The sequence below is a fragment of the Takifugu rubripes genome, chromosome 8 (assembly GCF_901000725.2).
Source record: "Takifugu rubripes chromosome 8, fTakRub1.2, whole genome shotgun sequence".
In the NCBI taxonomy this organism is placed as follows: domain Eukaryota; kingdom Metazoa; phylum Chordata; class Actinopteri; order Tetraodontiformes; family Tetraodontidae; genus Takifugu; species Takifugu rubripes.
In genome coordinates this window covers 14,696,945-14,714,027 of record NC_042292.1, presented here as the reverse complement: position 1 = coordinate 14,714,027, position 17,083 = coordinate 14,696,945, and the positions used below count along the sequence as shown (strand labels likewise).

The 17,083-nt window shown below is 45.2% G+C and overlaps 1 protein-coding gene across 1 annotated transcript; it reads right to left on the bottom strand.

The window, feature by feature from the left end:
- Positions 1-327: 327 nt before the first annotated feature.
- On the bottom strand, positions 328-16,758 carry arhgef40 (Rho guanine nucleotide exchange factor (GEF) 40). The gene is made up of 19 exons (XM_029840395.1): positions 16,521-16,758; positions 10,751-10,840; positions 9,903-10,010; positions 7,543-7,828; positions 6,329-7,451; positions 5,881-6,116; positions 5,609-5,791; positions 4,928-5,042; positions 4,617-4,710; positions 4,448-4,534; positions 4,146-4,262; positions 3,725-3,823; positions 3,498-3,649; positions 2,737-2,875; positions 2,308-2,427; positions 1,686-1,877; positions 1,084-1,605; positions 583-966; positions 328-469 (listed from the first exon to the last, which is right to left on the bottom strand). Exons 1-18 carry the CDS (start codon positions 16,521-16,523, stop codon positions 625-627), a joined length of 4,008 nt encoding a protein of 1,335 aa, XP_029696255.1. The 5' UTR covers positions 16,524-16,758; the 3' UTR covers positions 328-469; positions 583-624.
- Between the last annotated feature and the right edge of the window lie 325 nt (positions 16,759-17,083).

The window sequence follows — 17,083 nt, the reverse complement described above, 5'->3', positions numbered from 1 at the left end:
ATCAACAGCGAGTAGGACAATTTTAACAAGAGTTCCAAATATATCTCGAGGCTCTCATTTTTCCAAACAAACCATGTGGGAGCAATCATTCTTTATGGAAACATTCCTACTAGTAAAAGAGATGCATTCATTAAGCTTTCAAATACATTTTCAGTGGAAACATTTAAAAACCCTCCAGGTGCTGTATTTATGGTGTATATATGGTATTGCTACACTTACATATTTGCTAAAGCAGTCCTGTTGCAACAGACTCTGCACAAGAGCGCCCTCCATAGCAGGTAGGAGGTTCTGCGAATGAAAGCTGCTGAGGCTGGACCAGTTTGGGAAGAGGGTGTCCGCCTTCCCTCTGATGGAGGCAGGAGTATCAGAGAGCTCCAGTAAGGGCAGGTACGTCTCTTCCACCCCCTTCAGGATGGCCACGTACTGCCTCTCTGAGCTCAGCATCCGGCACCAGAGCAGGTAGAGCTTACTGCCAGGGGGAAGGATATAAGAGAAAGAAAGGAAAGGAAGGATAAAATTGAAGGATGGAACACACTGAGAGCACGGATCTGAATCTTTCAAAGTGGGATAGAAAGATTGAACCTCTGTGTGGTTGTTCCAGCCCGGTCTGCCCCCATCTCTCTCTCAGTCCTTCCGAGCAGCACATGTTGGCGGGGCGACCCCGTGTGATCCACCACCTCTTTGCTGCTGACCTCCACACCTCGAATTAATACACCACCACCTCCTCCTCCTCCTCCTCCTCCCCCCCCAATTAGAGATGGCCGTAGCCATGCTGGTAGTGATAACCGGGTCAGCCACAGCGCGCCTACCCAGCCAGGACATGGGTGAGTTACGGCTCGGTCCACCAACTGGTGACTCAGCGGGCTTTGGGGTTGACGCACCTCTGCGGGGAGCCAGGAGAGCCTGGAGGTCAAAACTTGGGTGCCGTTTCCTGGGAGGCTTGGAAGGGGGTGGGACTTCTGTAGGCTGGAAATTTGGAAACATGATGGATTGGTCTCAACTAGAACAAATCATTTTTTCCCAAAAACGCCTCCTGATGGCCAAACCTGATGTCATAATATGTTGATATTAAATCAAACTTACACTCTTCTTTGTAGGATTCAGAAGGTTCTGCAGAAACTTTCCTCCTCCAGCGCCACCAGCCCCTCCCCCACCACCTCCCCCTGTTCCTTCTTTCCTGTTGCCTTTCTCCTCACCAATCTTCAGTGTGGAGCAAGTCTGGGGCCTGAACAGGGATGCTAAGGACCCCCAGGACTGCAGCCCCCCATCTCCACCTCCAGCCCCTAGTCCCCAGTCTGCCTCTCCCTCAGGACCCATCAGGTCCCACAGACTGCTGGCAGAGGGTGTCTTTGGCTTCCCTTGGCCTTGATTCTGGCCCCGGTCAGACTGGAGGAATCGTGGTTTGACGTGCGCAACAGTCCTTTGGTACCGCTCTACAGTCTGGGTCCAGAGATCTAGGAGCGCCCCACCACCGAGCTCTAGAGCTAAGGATCGGGCATCCTGGAAACGAGATGGGGGAATTGGTGGCAGGGATGCAAGGGGGCAGGTGGAAGATGGTGCAGAGGTGGAAGAGGAGGAAGAGACCGCATCACACCACTGAGTGGCCTATACAGGAGAGAGAATACAGTTTTTGAGATTAATAACCACAAATGTGCAACACGTCCGCATCCTTTTTCTTCTGGTACCTCAGTCAGTGTGGACAGTAGCCTCTGTGTGTTATCCAGGGTAGTCCAGCAGTCAGACAGACAGTGGGACATGTCCCGTAGCTTCTCCCTTACGGGGGGGAGTCGGATCTGGACGTCACTGAGGCCGGCCCAGTCTAGCTCGCACCAGCCTTCCAAATCACTGAGTACTGACAGAGTCTCACTGTGCAGCTCCTAAAGGAATGATTCAGGAAGCGTCACTAATTAAGTCTGATAGCAAATGCAATACACAAAATATTATATCCAGAATACAGCATCAACTAGCAACTTTCTGCTAATGCTATTTAGTTGTATTATTACATTATTTAAAAAGACAGTTATATTCCTCATCAACCTCCTCATTTTTCAGTTTAAAAAATAGACCCTATAAATGAAAATATAGCTTTTATACAGCAACAGTGATTGAAGCTAACAGGTGTAAACAAAAACTAAAGTTCAGAGGGAAAGCTGTCCATTTCAGGCTTCTGTAGAAAACTGGGTAGCAACCTTCAAGCACCCATGGAGGGGGATCCAAATCAATATTTATAGGAATTAATTTGAATATAAATAATGAGAAACATAGAGAACAGTATGCAAATGCTTGACTGTGTATATTTACACTCACATTGGCCGTTTCTCTGAACGTCTTGAATTTCTGCTGCTTTAGCGACAGTCTGCTGAGGGACAAAGGAGGCTCCTTATACTCCTCCAGCTGGGACTGGACTTGCTCAATCTCTTTATCACACTGGGAGAGCGGGGGGGGGAGACAGAGAGAGAGGGGGTGTTACAAAACAGCTGAAAGTGTTGCATAAAGCTTGTATTTTTAACAGTGGAAATGACAGCTGGCTATTTCGTAGCATCCTTCTAGCTTTTTCAGCTTTCTGACCTCTGTCTTTGTAGTGTTGTTTTTCAGCGATATTGGCCAAAAATGTAAAGGCAACATGACATTATTAGTTTGTGTGTGTGTTTGCTACCAAGTTAGCACAGATTGGCATGGTATTTGGCCTGTTTTTGTATAACCTAAGTGTGCTCACATGTTTTCTTCCTCACACACCTTTTCCAGTTTGTCTACCAGCTTCGCCAGTCGCCCCAGGGCTTCCAGATCCCGGCCTCTCTGGTTGGACACTCGGACGAGATTATGGAGGGCGTCGTCTACGCCATCGTAGAGTTCAGAGGTCACAGCAAGAGCCACCCTGCAGGTATCAAATTGTCAACTGACTAAACAAGAGCAAGGCGTGCTATTTGAATTAGCGAGACCTTCATGTCACACGTTTTCTTGATTAAATAATTAGGTTATTAAAAAATAATTTTAAATCATCTACTAAGCTGTGCTTGTGTTTCGCTTGTGTTTCTTCTACAGATGCAGCCAAAACTAATTAAAATTTGAAAAAAAAATGGAAGGATTGCAAATGTAAGAGTGTTTAGATCATCTTAAAGCTGCAGGCCCAAACATTGCAGCTGCTGTGTTGGTGCTGGTTAATATTATCCAGACGGTTTTCATATTTCGGATTAAAAATGTCCAGGATGAGGATTCCTCTCAACAGAATAAAAAAGAGAAAAGCCTCAATCAAATACAAGGAACACAAGGCTGGGTTGCATGTTGAGCATCTGAATGTGCAAATACTGACCCAGTTACGAATGTTTTTAGATCTTTGTGTTTCAAATAGTGCTGCTACGATGAACTTGTGGCTGTTCCAATGCTGTACACTCTCATTAGCATCAGAACTAGCAGCTATTCTTGTCCAAACATGTGAAGGCACACCTAATGAACGTGGCATCTAAATCTACATTCTGACTCATATGGGATGCTGGTACCTGCAGTCTGGTGATTTCTGTGCAAGACCTGAGTTGCCATTGGTCAGTCCTGCGAGCCAGGCGCCACCTCTCTGCTGGAGTTCAGTAATCCGCTGGTCGGCCAGGACGCTCATCATGAGCTGCTGGTGTTTTTCAATGCTCAGAGGAACGGCCTGGAAGCCAATATCCACTTATTAGTTAGCTTTATTTTTTTGACGAACGTGATGCTCAAAACACATGTTCGGTACTTTGATGTTGTCTGGCATTGGCGCAGTGTCCATGGACTGCAGTGCTTCTCCCAGCAGACAGAGGGCGCCCTCACAGCGTTCTGTCAGGCTCTCCAAGCTCTGGGTGACAAAAAGATAGGCAGGAATGCATTCGCAGGGCCTCAAATTATCACAAATCTTAGCTCCAATTTTCTTTCCATGAGAGAGGTCAACCAGCGTTTAGAGAATTATTGCTCGGACAAAGCAGATTAAACTGTCTCATTCAACAGACAATTGTCACATAACCACCAACCACTGAATTTGAAAAATCTCCAGCCAAACTTGTAGTTTTATTGCCACGACATTAAAAAAAAAAATGATTCAAATAATTCATTACAGCTGCAAGGTAAATATGAAGGATCATTTTCGCTACATGAACACAGACTAGAAATCTGATTCTTACCAGTCTAAAAACAAGCCAGTCTGAGTGACAGTGGTGGAAATCTCCATCCATCTCTTCAGGCAGCTGCTGCTTGTCAATGTACTGCTGAAGGATGCCAGTTCCTCGTACCATGTGAACCTGAACAGATGAGGAAAATGAGAAGAAGATGGCTGTTACGAGGCATCTGTTCTAACCGCTGTGCTTATGTAGATTCAAGATGTGTTGAGAACGTATGTGAGCAGAAGATAATTTCTACTGATGTATCCCAATGCCCTCGTTGAGATTTAAATGTGGTTCAAGACTCAGAATGAGCAAGAAGTCACCTCCAGTCCTTCCAGATTGCATGATGGGGATTCCTGCTGCTCCTCCACCAGAACTAAAACAGATCCAAGGCCGCCGGGAAGCCACACCTGGAAACAGGCACAAGAAACACGCAATCAAAGCGGCGAGTGGCGATCACATTCAGCTAAACAACAGTTTTTACGGTCTCACCTGGAACCGTTTAAGCGCGGAGAGAAGAAGGGCAGAGGGGGGAGAGCTTCTGCTGTCGAGTAACACAGTGAGACCCTTCTCTTTGGCTGCAGGCCTGGAGAGGACAGAGAGGGAAGGGTTCAATGCGAGATGCAAGATGTGTCGGGCTTTACCGGTTGTGGTGACTATTTTCTCAGTTGTGTTTGCTCTCACAAACATAGTTGCACTTTTGGCCTTGATAGTTTTGAAAACAATAAGAACAAGAAATATTGAGTTTATTTTAGATGCATTAGTACTATCACTTCAGTGCGCGGATACCAACGGTGACTTGCCGGGTTATTCTGTGGTAGCAAGCCAGGACGCGAGCCATCTCCTCCACGCAGAAACCTTCTTTGGAATCTTTCGTCTCACTGACAATCAGAGCACGTCCCAACCTGTCGACAGTGCCTGAGTAAACCACAGAGCAATAATCACTGACTGAAGAGGCAACGTGATATATATGATATGTAATTATCTGTCGCCTAATCCCTGAACTTATCAATTTTTTGGCATTTGGTGTATTCCAAGCTACGTTTCCCCCAAATATTTTTGGTAGATCCCAAAAGAAAAAAATCGGATTATGCACAAGCCCTTACAATCTGTGAGATCTATGTCATAAAATACCCCCCCGCCCCCAAACAAACAAACATACAAACTATTGTTTCATAGACAAAACGTGTCCAGTAGAGACAACCAAGGAACGTGAGAAGGTTGAAGGTTGTATGTGTTTGGGGGTCAGATCTGATGCAATCAAGACCTTGTTTCCCTCAAAAATCATAAAATGTCCATCTACTCAGACTTCTTCAGTGCTCATTTGTGCAACTCAAACCAGGGTGGGATAAAATTCATTACAGTGCTGAGCTGACTACGTCACCACAGAAAGATGGCATTGCTCATATCCGTTTTTTTCCCCTGTACAATAGGAGGAAGTAGAGAGTCATCATCTTTATTTTTAATGTCTGAAAGACACTTGCCTGTTAATTTTAACTTTCCTGACTGGAGCAGATCTGGGTTCAGTTCCCTTAAAAGAGGAGGCTCCTTAGAGACAATGCTGTTTGTTTGGCTGGCACTTGTCTCTCCAGACTTTGCTTCCTCATCAGTGTGGTTGAATAGGGTTGTCCCTGATTGACCGTTGCAGACAGGCAAAGACTCTGCTTCTGTTGAGAGAAAAAAGGCTCAAGTATATTATTTACCAGAATAAACTGGCAACTTTTTTTCTGATTTAATAAAAGTATTATCATTCAACCTGCACTGGGTGCCCTTGCATCCTCTGCCTCATCTGTTGAAGGCAACAATCCATCAGGTTTGTCTGCGTTTCCTCTTTGCTCTGATTGGTCGTTCCCTGTTATAGGCAGCTTTGTCAGATCACAGCTGGTAGTGGGACTCGGCTGCGGCGCTTTATACTGCTGTTTTGATCCCTTCTGGTGTGCACGACCACCAGACCTAGCCCTTCCTCTTGCCCCCTTTCCCTTCCTTTTCCTCCTGAAGATAAAGTACAGGAAGGCACTAATGAGGTACAACGGAATGTTAATAATCGGTATTAGTGCAGAAAGCATCCTGTACGTTCTGTACATTCAACGAACCTTTAACTATTGCATACAGGTGCACCAAATTCTTACCAATCTATTCTTTCATTCGGAAGCGTGAAAAGAAAAACAAATAAGCAGTGCAGTGTTCCAGAAATGAATGTGTACCTTGGGGCCCTGAATCCTGCCATTTTGACCTCCTTTCCCCTGGGACACAGTCTGTTCTCCATCTTTCCTTGATCCCTTTCTTTTGTCACATTTGGATGTGACAGACTTTTTGTTTTTGACCCGCTGTTGGCAATCATTCCACTTTCTGACACAACAGCGAATGGTCTCTCAACAGTGTCTGATGTTGGCGTGGTGGCATCACTGTCTCCACTCAGTGGTTTGTCTGTGTCATCGAAGACAGAGTCGGAATGAGATCCTTGATCTGAATGTCCCTCACTAGCGTGACAAGCTCTGTGGTTTGTTGAGTCATGTGCGTCATTTTTGTGATTGTCTCTGCATTTAGTCAGCCCGTTGCTATCTCTCTCTTTGCCTACACCAGGCCTCCTCTCTTTAACAGGACCATCAAAATAAATCTGGGGGTTTTCCAGGCCCTCAGAATGTTTCCTTGATGTGTCTTCTTCAAAAGAGTTTTGAACAGAAGAGGAGCAAGACTGCCTCCCTCTCACAGGTTCATCGGGTTCTGGTGCATGCTGTACCCGCAAAATCTCATCTTTTGAGGTTCCTGTATCTCTTCTGGCACCAACAACAGCTCGAAAGCTTCCAGATCCTTCAAGTCTACTTTGGCCCCAACCTCTCCCCTTTCGAAGTTTGATGGTTTTGCCTCTTCTGCACAGAGGTAAAGTCTTAGTCTTACAAATTCCGTGCATTTCCAGGTACCTTTGCTGTGTATCAACACCTCCATCAGGACCCACTCTGGGCTCCAATAGCTCCACATAATCCCCATCAAGTTGAGAGTTCCTCACTGTCCTGCCGAGTCCATCCTCGCTTCGCCTTCGACTGGGAAGTGCAGGTGCCGAGTCCAAACCGTCTGGTGGTAAACCTTCATCTTCATCCTCATCCCAGGACCAGGAGTCCAGCTCTCCAGAGGATGAGCAGCCCCATCCTCCAACAGTACTCCCTCCCTCACTGGACATTCGGTTTGGAACAGAGTCGTCGTGGCATGACATTAGGCCCAGCTCCTCAGAAGGGTCATGAATGAACTTTGGATAGACGACTTCTTTCCATGGAAGCCTCAGCACTCCATCACATGTACTGACCAGGCAGGTATCAAGACCACCTCCAACTGTGCATGGATGAGAGAATTGTCCACATCTTCAAATCAAAGAGTATATAAAAAAAACTCAATATCCATAATCAGGGCGTTAATTCTTTACCTTCCCTCCGGTGTCCCCGTTCTTTGTTGACACTATGCAGCCACTCAGTGGTGAACACAAGTGGATGCTGTGACTCGGGCACCAAGATTTCCTGAACAGTACGCCCCCCGGGGGCAAGGCATTTCAGAGCCAGCCGGGGACAACGTGTTGAGAAGGGCACCACCTGCAGGTAGAAGTCGTTACTGCGCAGAAGCCTCCAATCCAGGGTAGAGAGTTGCACAACCACTTTCTCGCCCAGACACAGAGGCCAGCCGGAGTGAAGGAACAAGCAGCCGAGGTACTGAGACTGTGATGAGAAGATAAACAAAGAGACACAGAGAGGATGATGATCTTAAATGTCTCTCTTGTACTGCACTTGTTGAGTTTTAGAAATCTCCCTGGAGCTGGAACTTAATCAAATGCTCTTGTGCTGTCTGGCACTTCCATTTACAAACCACGGCCCTCACCAGCTGCCTGTATCTTTTTTGTTGTTTGATGCAGTTATTCAGCCGGAGTCCGCAGCATTCATCGGCTCCACTGGCCAAAGGCCACAGTCAAATGTCAGCCATGTGACTCGCTGTGTTATAAAGTAAAACTGCTTAGCTGGCATGACTAAGGGAGAAGGCTCTGGAGAACTGCAGAGTGATGGCATGAGTCAGATAAAAACACACTGATGACCTGTTTTCACAACAACAAGCCACTGTGGAAACGGTTCCAGAAGCAGAAATCACACGGCGTCCCTGACACTCTAACACTTAAATCAGGCGCAGTCGACATCACAGACCCTAAACTTTACATAAGAGCACACTTTTGTTTGTGAAAGTTAATGAGTCAGGATGTCAAGTTAAGCCGCTTCAGCCAAATACTGCTCTCATCTGTCCCCTAAAGACTCACGGGATGTGATATTCCACATCTGTTCCAGACCCAATGTGTCCTCTAACATGGATTCGTACCCCTGACTTTCCTCTCTTTATGAGTTTGTTTGTTTTAGTCCGTCCGCATTCTGTAACTCACTGTGTCCTCTGGCCCTCCCACTCCTCCCTCAATGTGCCCCACTGTTCGCTCCCTCTTATGCACACAACCTTCCCGAAACATTCCTCAGCCGGTCGACGCTAGGCTGCAACCGTTCCCAGCATCTTTTTTCTCTTGCTCTCTCCAGCTCTCTTTTCCAAGACGCACATGCACGGAACACATGCGAGCGTGGTGAATGAAAGCCACGTTCATTCTCTCCTTCGACTCCCACCGCGCCTCTCGAGCGAACTCTCCCATTCTCGCGCAGTGGCAAACGCGCTCACATGTGGAAGACATTACCATCATGACTCAGAGCACAACTCCCGTCTGTGACAAAGAAAACTGTTTGCTCCCAACGGCTCTGTGTGTCTGTACCTGGGTATAAAGCTGAATATTTTTGACTTTAGTTCAGGTTTTAACTCAAGAAAATGAGTTTGGGTTTTTATGTTTGCATAAGGTACCTTGAATGGCCTGGTACAGCTTTGGTCAGAATATTAAAACCATGCACATTAGCTTATATGGGTTAGGGTTAGATTGACTGGTGACCTGTGCACAGTATCGCCTACTGCCTTCTTAAATACGCCCACGGTGCCTCCTGTGACCCCAGTTCGGAGTAAGTAGAGTAGCACACCTCTTTCTTCAGGTAGTAGTGCCTCAGAAATAAATCTTGAGTTTCCCCTGCTGCTTTACCTGAATATCAGTTTGCAGGAGCTCATTTTATAACTCGTAAAGGGTCACACGTGACTTTGCAGTTTCTCTCTTCAGTCCTCCAGTCCAGTTTAGACATGGCACCAGGATTAATGTTGAAACCATTTTCCGTTAAAGAAGAGAGTCTAATTCGCTGACAGGTTAATCAAAATAGTCATTTTTTATTGCCAAAACCGTAACCCTGACTTGGACCCCTGTGCAATTACTTGGGTTTCCCTTTTTTTTTTAAAAAAAAAAGGGGGGGGGGGGGGGGGGCTACAAATCATTGCGGAAATGAAATCTTTATAGCGACTCATGACCTCTCAACTTACACATGCTGTCTTTTTCAGTATTTAAAAAGTCAGTAAATGATAACATAAAGCCAGACTCCAAAAGACTTGTGAGATATGATTCTCCCATTCAACTTAAAAATGAATAACTTTCCAAAAGTTCAAAAAGAAAAGACCGAAAGCCACATTTGCCTGGGAAATCTTCCCATCGGTGGTAGGCATTGTATCTTGGTATGAACCTACAAACATAATTATGATCCTTGTGCCGAGACAACCACTCATCACAGAGCAGATGGGGGAAAATCTGACAGGAACTGAATGAAGAACAGGTAAAAATCCATTTCCCTAATTATTGTGTGTGTGTGTGTTCTCATCCAGGAAAAAGGAACGTACACAGGCGTGCTGCTGGAGTTTATGCAGAAGGTGCTTCGCAGGAACAAAGTAGTCCAGGAGGTACCGAAGACTATCATGCTGATAGGTTGACTCTAGGACCGAAAAGACCTGGAAAAAATGCAGAGAAAGTGACACAAGCGAACACTTTGGTGTACATTGGTGATAAGAGGCACAAATGGCTAAACTTTACACCATGTCTGTCGGATATCAGCCTCTTGTGGCTGGAGAGCGGCTTTTGTTTCAGCTGAGTGTCTCTGCATTTCGGAGCGTATCCAATGGATTTTGAAAGGGGCTCAATTTGCACACGAGTGGAAGAATTCCCTCAGCCTAGACGGCGTGTAATCAGAGGGAAATCATTGCAGAGGCTTCATTTCGCTGTATTATTTTACAAAACAGCCTTTCCCAAGACAACTCACACCAGAGTGGGAGCAACACGGTAAACTTGTATGAAATGAATAACCGAATGGGCGATGCAAGAATGCATGCGGTTAAATTTTAAAGCGACATATATACGTGCACTTTTGTGGCTTTGGCACAGGTTGGAGCCAGAGATACCAGAGCCTGCATTAAAAAGACCTTTGAAAAGTTCTGCAGGAATTCACATAGAAAACAAATAGTATAGTTTCTGGTCTAAGCAAAAACAAATCATCTCGAGCTCTTCTGTAGAGGAAGAGGGCTTGGTTATAATTGAGCAGCTGGCTCAACTTTGTTTGTGTTGGCTTCCAGCTGCAGATTAGATGTGGGGAAAGATATGTACACAGCATCGCCTCTCCCTCCAGGAGTTTATCATTTAATTACATCTGCATTATTTTTTTGGGTCGCGTTGAAGATGCCGCGCTCATGCTTACCTGCGAAAGGAGGGGAGGCGCCGTGCTCTCAAAGGGAGGATAAAGTGACGAGAGCGCCCCCTGCACGCAATCCTCCATTGCCTCCGAACCCTGGAAGTGAGAGGAGGGGGTTAAAGCTTCACACATGCGCTGGCATCTAATAGCCAGCTTGTCTCCCTTTTAGATGACGCGTGCGCACGCACGCACACACACACACATACACACTTATTCTCCATCTGACTTCCTGTTTTATGGTCTGCAATATGTCAAACATTTCCTCTGAGGTCTGGCCAGTGTTAAAGCACCCAGAAAAAAGAGTCCAATCACTGTCAGCTCCCTAATACCAGTGATGCAAACAATGGTACATTTATATAAATACTCAATACTTAAATAAATAATTTAAAGAAATATTTTATAGAAAGACTGTTTAAAAGAACTTTGAAAAAAAAAAAAAAATCACAGTCAATTTAAAGTTTTTAACCGAGTAGATTTTTGTTGCATTCCATCAGTGCTGAACATACAAACAGACCCACTTTTGTCTTTATGCAGTTGTAAGGACTCTCATTGAAAATACTTTCCCCTGCCCTCACCTGAACCTTCACAGCTGAAGCCTAACCCCAACCCTGACCTTAACCCGACTGCCCTCTTTGAAGTTGCAACCAGCCAAAATATCCTCACTTCCCAAAAATGTCCCCACATGCATACTCTGGTCCTCGCTATGTAGCATATACAAGAACTAATACACACACATGCACACAGGGGCTGTGCTGGCCTCTGAGGTGAACAGGTGACAGAACAACACATGCAACACAGTCTGTTTATTTAACTACACTGACCGTAACCATGGTAACTAGCAACTTTTCTCTTTTCCAGTTCTCCTTTCCCCTGCCCTCCATTCACACTTCCTCTCACAACCCCCATCTGTATTCCCCCGTTCCATTTCCCTCATCTCCTATTTTTTGGTTTGCTCATTTTTTTTAAAGGCAACTTTCTTTGTTTCACCTCCACCCAACTCACTGAGAGTCATCTGATAACAATTATGCTGGGATTCTCTTCAACAGAAGGGATATTGTGCTGAATGCACAAACCGAGGGGATGGACTGACAGTCATGGGAGAAAACCCGGAACGAGAGCGGAGCGTGTGGAAAAAGGAATGATTGGCCGGGAGCGAATGAGCTGATGGTTGTGTGGGTTTATGGAAGATTTGGTACAGCATTTGAATTCTTCTCTGGGATGTTTTTTGTGTACAGAGGGGCCATTGTGGTGGACCGACCGAAGAAATAACTGAGGAAAAGAACTTGAAAAACATCCCCTGAAAAAAAATCGATTGAAATATTGCTTCAAAGTTGGGTTGAAACAAATGTCACAACTGGAAAAGAACACAGAGAAGATGGAAAAACTAACTAGTGGAAACTGGGAGGACCTGGTTTGAGGATGCTGCTGGTCACTAATTTAAGATTTAGCCTGTTTTTCCAAACAATTCAGATTGTTTAGGCTTCAGGAAAGTTCATATTTTAGTCAAGATGCAAACAGTGGAACTCTCCAGTTTTAGCATTTTCCATCTTTTACGATTGCACAATGGACATGGGGACAAAGAACGCGGCTAACATTTTGCTAACATCCTGCTACTTTTATCCTTGTCAGTGCTCACACATTAAGTGGAACTGATTGTTTACCAGACTAAAACTGATGTGCTTCACCATGCTAACCTCAGTATATCTGTGCACTGAGATTTACATCGCCTCCTGCTGGCCTGGCATGCTAATGAATTATTCTGTTGTGTGGAGGAGATTTTTGTAAGAATGCAATATAGAAAATTGTTAGATTGTTAGATAAATGTTTCACTTTTGGGGTAATGCAATGTAGCAATTTTAAAAAAAAAAAAGCTATTTTATTGAATAGTATAGGAGAGTAATAAAATGATATAATAAAATAACTACTAAAAGACGTATTCGGGCATCAGTATAAAGTTGTAGAACATGTAAACACTCATTATGCTGCAGATGAGGATGAAAAAGCTTATGAATTTTTGTTAGTGAAACTTTTCCTTTTTTTCTGAAAGTTTTGTTTCCATGAATGTGTTGACAACGAGCTCTTAAACAGCTACGCTCACAGGAAGATCCGTTTCTTCCACTGGACCACCGGTGAAAACAACACTGTCGAGCAGCATGTTGTAATAGGTTTGGTGGTTGTAAAATGGCCTTCTGGCTCACTGACAGAACATACTAGGTCTAGTAAAAGCTCTGTAGGGGTCCAGGAGCTTGTGGGGCAAGTCGGCAGGAAGTTTCTCTCACACTTATGCCCTTTAAAAATGCCCTAAAGGAATCAAGTTAATGGAACATAAAGCAAAAGGCTAAAATTACTCAGATCTCATAATGACATTCAGGCTTTGCGATATTTCATAGTATCAATGGATTTACTGTAAATCCTTTAAATAAAATGTATAAAAATCTTAAACCTGGATGCACACTAAACTCAATGTAGCTTAGACCACAGCTAGCTAAGTAGTTTCCCACATGCTATGTATGGTGACGTACAATTATGTCTGTAGCAGCCAACCTCTTAGATTCTGTGTTTGCAATCCTGTACAACAACATGGAACCTGATACACTACTGCTCCACTTGTTTGACGTTAACATGAAACAAAACGGAACTGATCAAATTAGACGGATTCACTTTCAGTCATACTGTCGACCTCAAAGAAGACTTTGTACCAAGAGGCCCATCCAGAGTAATATAATTAGGCTAGTCTTCCAGTTTTTAATAAACAGGAAGACACAAATTTTTTTGCATTAACTTCAGTCCTCTGAGACTGTTTCATGATATCCCAAGAACTACCAGAAATAGCATCTCAGAGCTGGTGGTTAAAAAATGTTGTGACCCATGCACACACACTCACTTATATTTAAAGTCAAGCATAAACAGTAATGGAGAACAACGTGCTTTTTTTATTCTCGGTATGCAGCTGAGACAGAATGTCTGTCCAATAAGACCAATAATTCCGTGCACCCTAACTATCCAACTTTATCTATGTCAGGCACCTCCTGGAGTCTGTTTGGCAAAGGAGGGTGATGTCACGTAAACACAATAGGTGGTCTTTCCGATTTGATCCCAGACCCCATTTGTGTTTTTACCACCAGAAGAATGCTGTCAAGGGGTCCGGACCACCTCAGAGTGTTGTCTTTTGATCTGATCCCGAGACTCACCGGGGGGAGAACTCAGGTACATTTTCACCTCAGCTTTGATTACGTGAGGAGATCCCTCTGGATGTGTGTCAAGACGAGGTGAAAACAGTCCCTCGCACTCTGGAGATCATCGTCATCTCTGCCTGATGGGACTTGGTTTAGGCTTCCATTGGGCTGTTTTGGCTTCCTGGATTCCAAACAATGGGTCACGTGTTGCTCACTCAGGTCACCAGGAGTGTCTGCGAGAACAATCCTGCTGTGCAGAATGAGGGTATGTCATTCTCACATCAGCCTTCCTGCCTTTTAAACTGAAATGGAAGTGGCAGCTGGACTCTTCCCCACTTTCCCATACAAAGGAGAGATGACAGGAAGGCAAGGCTAAAGCGGTCCTACGGGCCTTTGCGAAAGTGCCAACGAGCTGAGAGCCAGACAGAAAAAGTGCCTTTGAGAGAACCAGACAGATGAGCGACGGAGGATTGAGACAGAAAAAGGAAAAGAGAAAAGAAAGAGGAGGAGGCTGACCGGTGGGAGAGATCCATGGGAAACAAGAGAAACAGCAACATGATAGAAACCAGATGTGTAGACCCCTACAGTACACCAAGAGAAGGAAATAGAGAAGAGAGCGGAGAGGAGCGGGTTGGTGCTAATATAAGGTGACGTGCTTGTGGGACCGAAAGGAGGCAGCAAAAAACGGCAGTAGACAGACAAAGGAGTCTAAAGACGAGACAGCGAAATCTCCCTGTATAGTCCAGCCTGACCTCCAGTCAGCTAAACACATCTTTTATGGTCTGTTTTTAACTGCTTTGGGGAATTGGGGGGATTCCGAGTGTAATTCCAAAAAAAAAAGGGTCACCAACAACAACTGACTGCACAGACGCACATTGCTCCTGACAAAAATGCCATTTAGTCTGCAACTCCAGTTGTTCGACACTCCAAGGGCTCTGTTGTCATAGTTTTACATTTTGTCATAATGAGAAAACACTTTTTTTTTGGTGTGCAGTTTGGGGCCTGAGAAATCAGGCTTTCTGAACCCAGAACCTTTCTGCATTGATGGTGCAAGATTTCTACAACATAAACAGTTACGCACTGCGACATGAGTGCTCGCTTTCGAAACTGGATGAACTTTACGGTATCTTGAGATCTCCCTTCCTTTTCTGGGGAATGAAAGTTGTAAACTTGTGGTTGTAAGTAGGCGCTACACAAGAGCACTATGCTAGCCTACCCATGTAGCACCGAACCTTTATGCTGCTATGTCTTTGCCCCTCTGACAGTATTTGAAAATCTAGCAGAACCAATGGTCCAACACGGAAGGCTAGCATAGCCTTGAGGTTTTCAAAGTTTTCTTTGCAGAATGCCTCAAAACATCAGTGCTCAACCAGATCTGTGGTGTACTTGGCAGCCAGCCTTGACAATCACAGGAAGCTCCATTAAATAAAGATTCCTGCAACTGACAACATGTCTGAATTGTTCTGGCGCTGTTATCGCTGTCCGCCTGGTACAAGAGCCCGTGTAAAGGAAAACAGACGACTGTTTGCAGTAACTTTATCAGTCCTGATTCTGGATCTGTCTCTATCCCCTTGTGGACAGGCTTGACGCCTGGTTCATCTCATCGGTAAACTCAAGCCAGGCAGAGGAAATGGAAATACCCTCTGTCATGGATTTTTGTGTCTCATCCATGTGAGCTTGTCTGAGTGTCTGAGTGTGTGTGTGTGTGTGTGTGTGTGTGTGTGTGTGTGTGTGTGTGTGTGTGTGTGTTAAGGAGGTGGGGGTGGGGGTGGGGGGGGGTCCTCATGCACTTATGCACATATGTTTGAACAAGTCTCTTCAACGCATTCCTCTCTGAGGGCCTCCCAAATCTGGGATCCCACTCCGCTGCTCTCACGCCGCATCTTTTGACTCTACCTTGATCCCATTTTCCTGCTCTGGGCCTAAACTTTCCATCCCAGAACTGTTGCACATCAAACCCTGTTCGTGCTCACACTCTTTCTTTCTTGAAGCCCATCCATCCCTTGTTCCCTTGCGCTCTCGGCTTTTCCCCCTTGGCTCCAATGTGGAAAATGCGGCATCACTGAAACCACTGTTGCAACAGTCCAAGTCTCTTAAAATAAAAAAAGCCACCCTGCCCCCCTCTTTTATTCCACTCTTTCCTTCTCCAGCTCTGCTTTTCCTCTCCCTGGAGCCAAAACCACTCCACCCTGCCCGACGCTGGAGCTCCAAATGTGATCTAAAGCCCTCGGTCTTGATTTCACCTACAGTATGTTTTCATGCGTGTCTGCCCTTCTCTGTGTGCAACTCATCGTCACCAACCACGAGTGGGTGGGGACTGTAAACAAAATCCTCGAGCTGATGCAAACAGAGGGCTCCTTTAGCGTCTGATAAAGCCCCGACTCCCTCCGGAACCAGAAAAAACTCCTCGTGCTGCAGAAACTTTTATTCTGTGGCAATTTTATAAACAGAGGACGACAGCGCGCCAATAACTGTCACTGGCCAAAAGTCTGCTGTCTGGAACTTTTAAGGCATTCAGATGGAGCTTTGTCAGTTTAAGACAAAGTTGATGCAAAGAGCTAGTCACTGTCTTTCATCAGATTCAGAAAAGTTGGACTTACCATGTCTTCAGTCTACATTGTCCTCAGCGTCTGCGTCCTCTGCGCATTTTCCACAACCCTCTCCTCTCAGTTATCAGACCATTGTTCACTTCTTTATTTCTGTCTCCTTTTTCACTCCCTTCTTCCCTCTGTAAGATTTCAGCAGCTGTAAACTCAGCCTCCCTTTGCAGAGTTTTTGCCAGCCTGGGAATGTCCAAACTGCCGCATTTTCTCTCCCCTCCTCCCATCCACAGTCCCACGCACTCCCACCTCCCTCCCACCACCTAACAAGAGTACCACAGTCCCTCTCAACACTCAAACTTTCCATTCCCCTCCAACTCCCACGTCACAAAAAAAAAATGAATAGACAATGAGGAGCTGTTAAACCACCCAGCCATCATAAAATATATAAATAAAAGACAATAAAATGGTGGTTAATTGACACTTTTTTTGCTTATTGTAGGCTTAGTAAAATCAATTTGCTGAGTTTGGGCGACATGAAAGTGGGGTCTGTATTTGCACATTATGCTCTCATAGTGCCAGGGAATGTTTTTATAGGAGTTTGTGAAACAAACACACCAGAG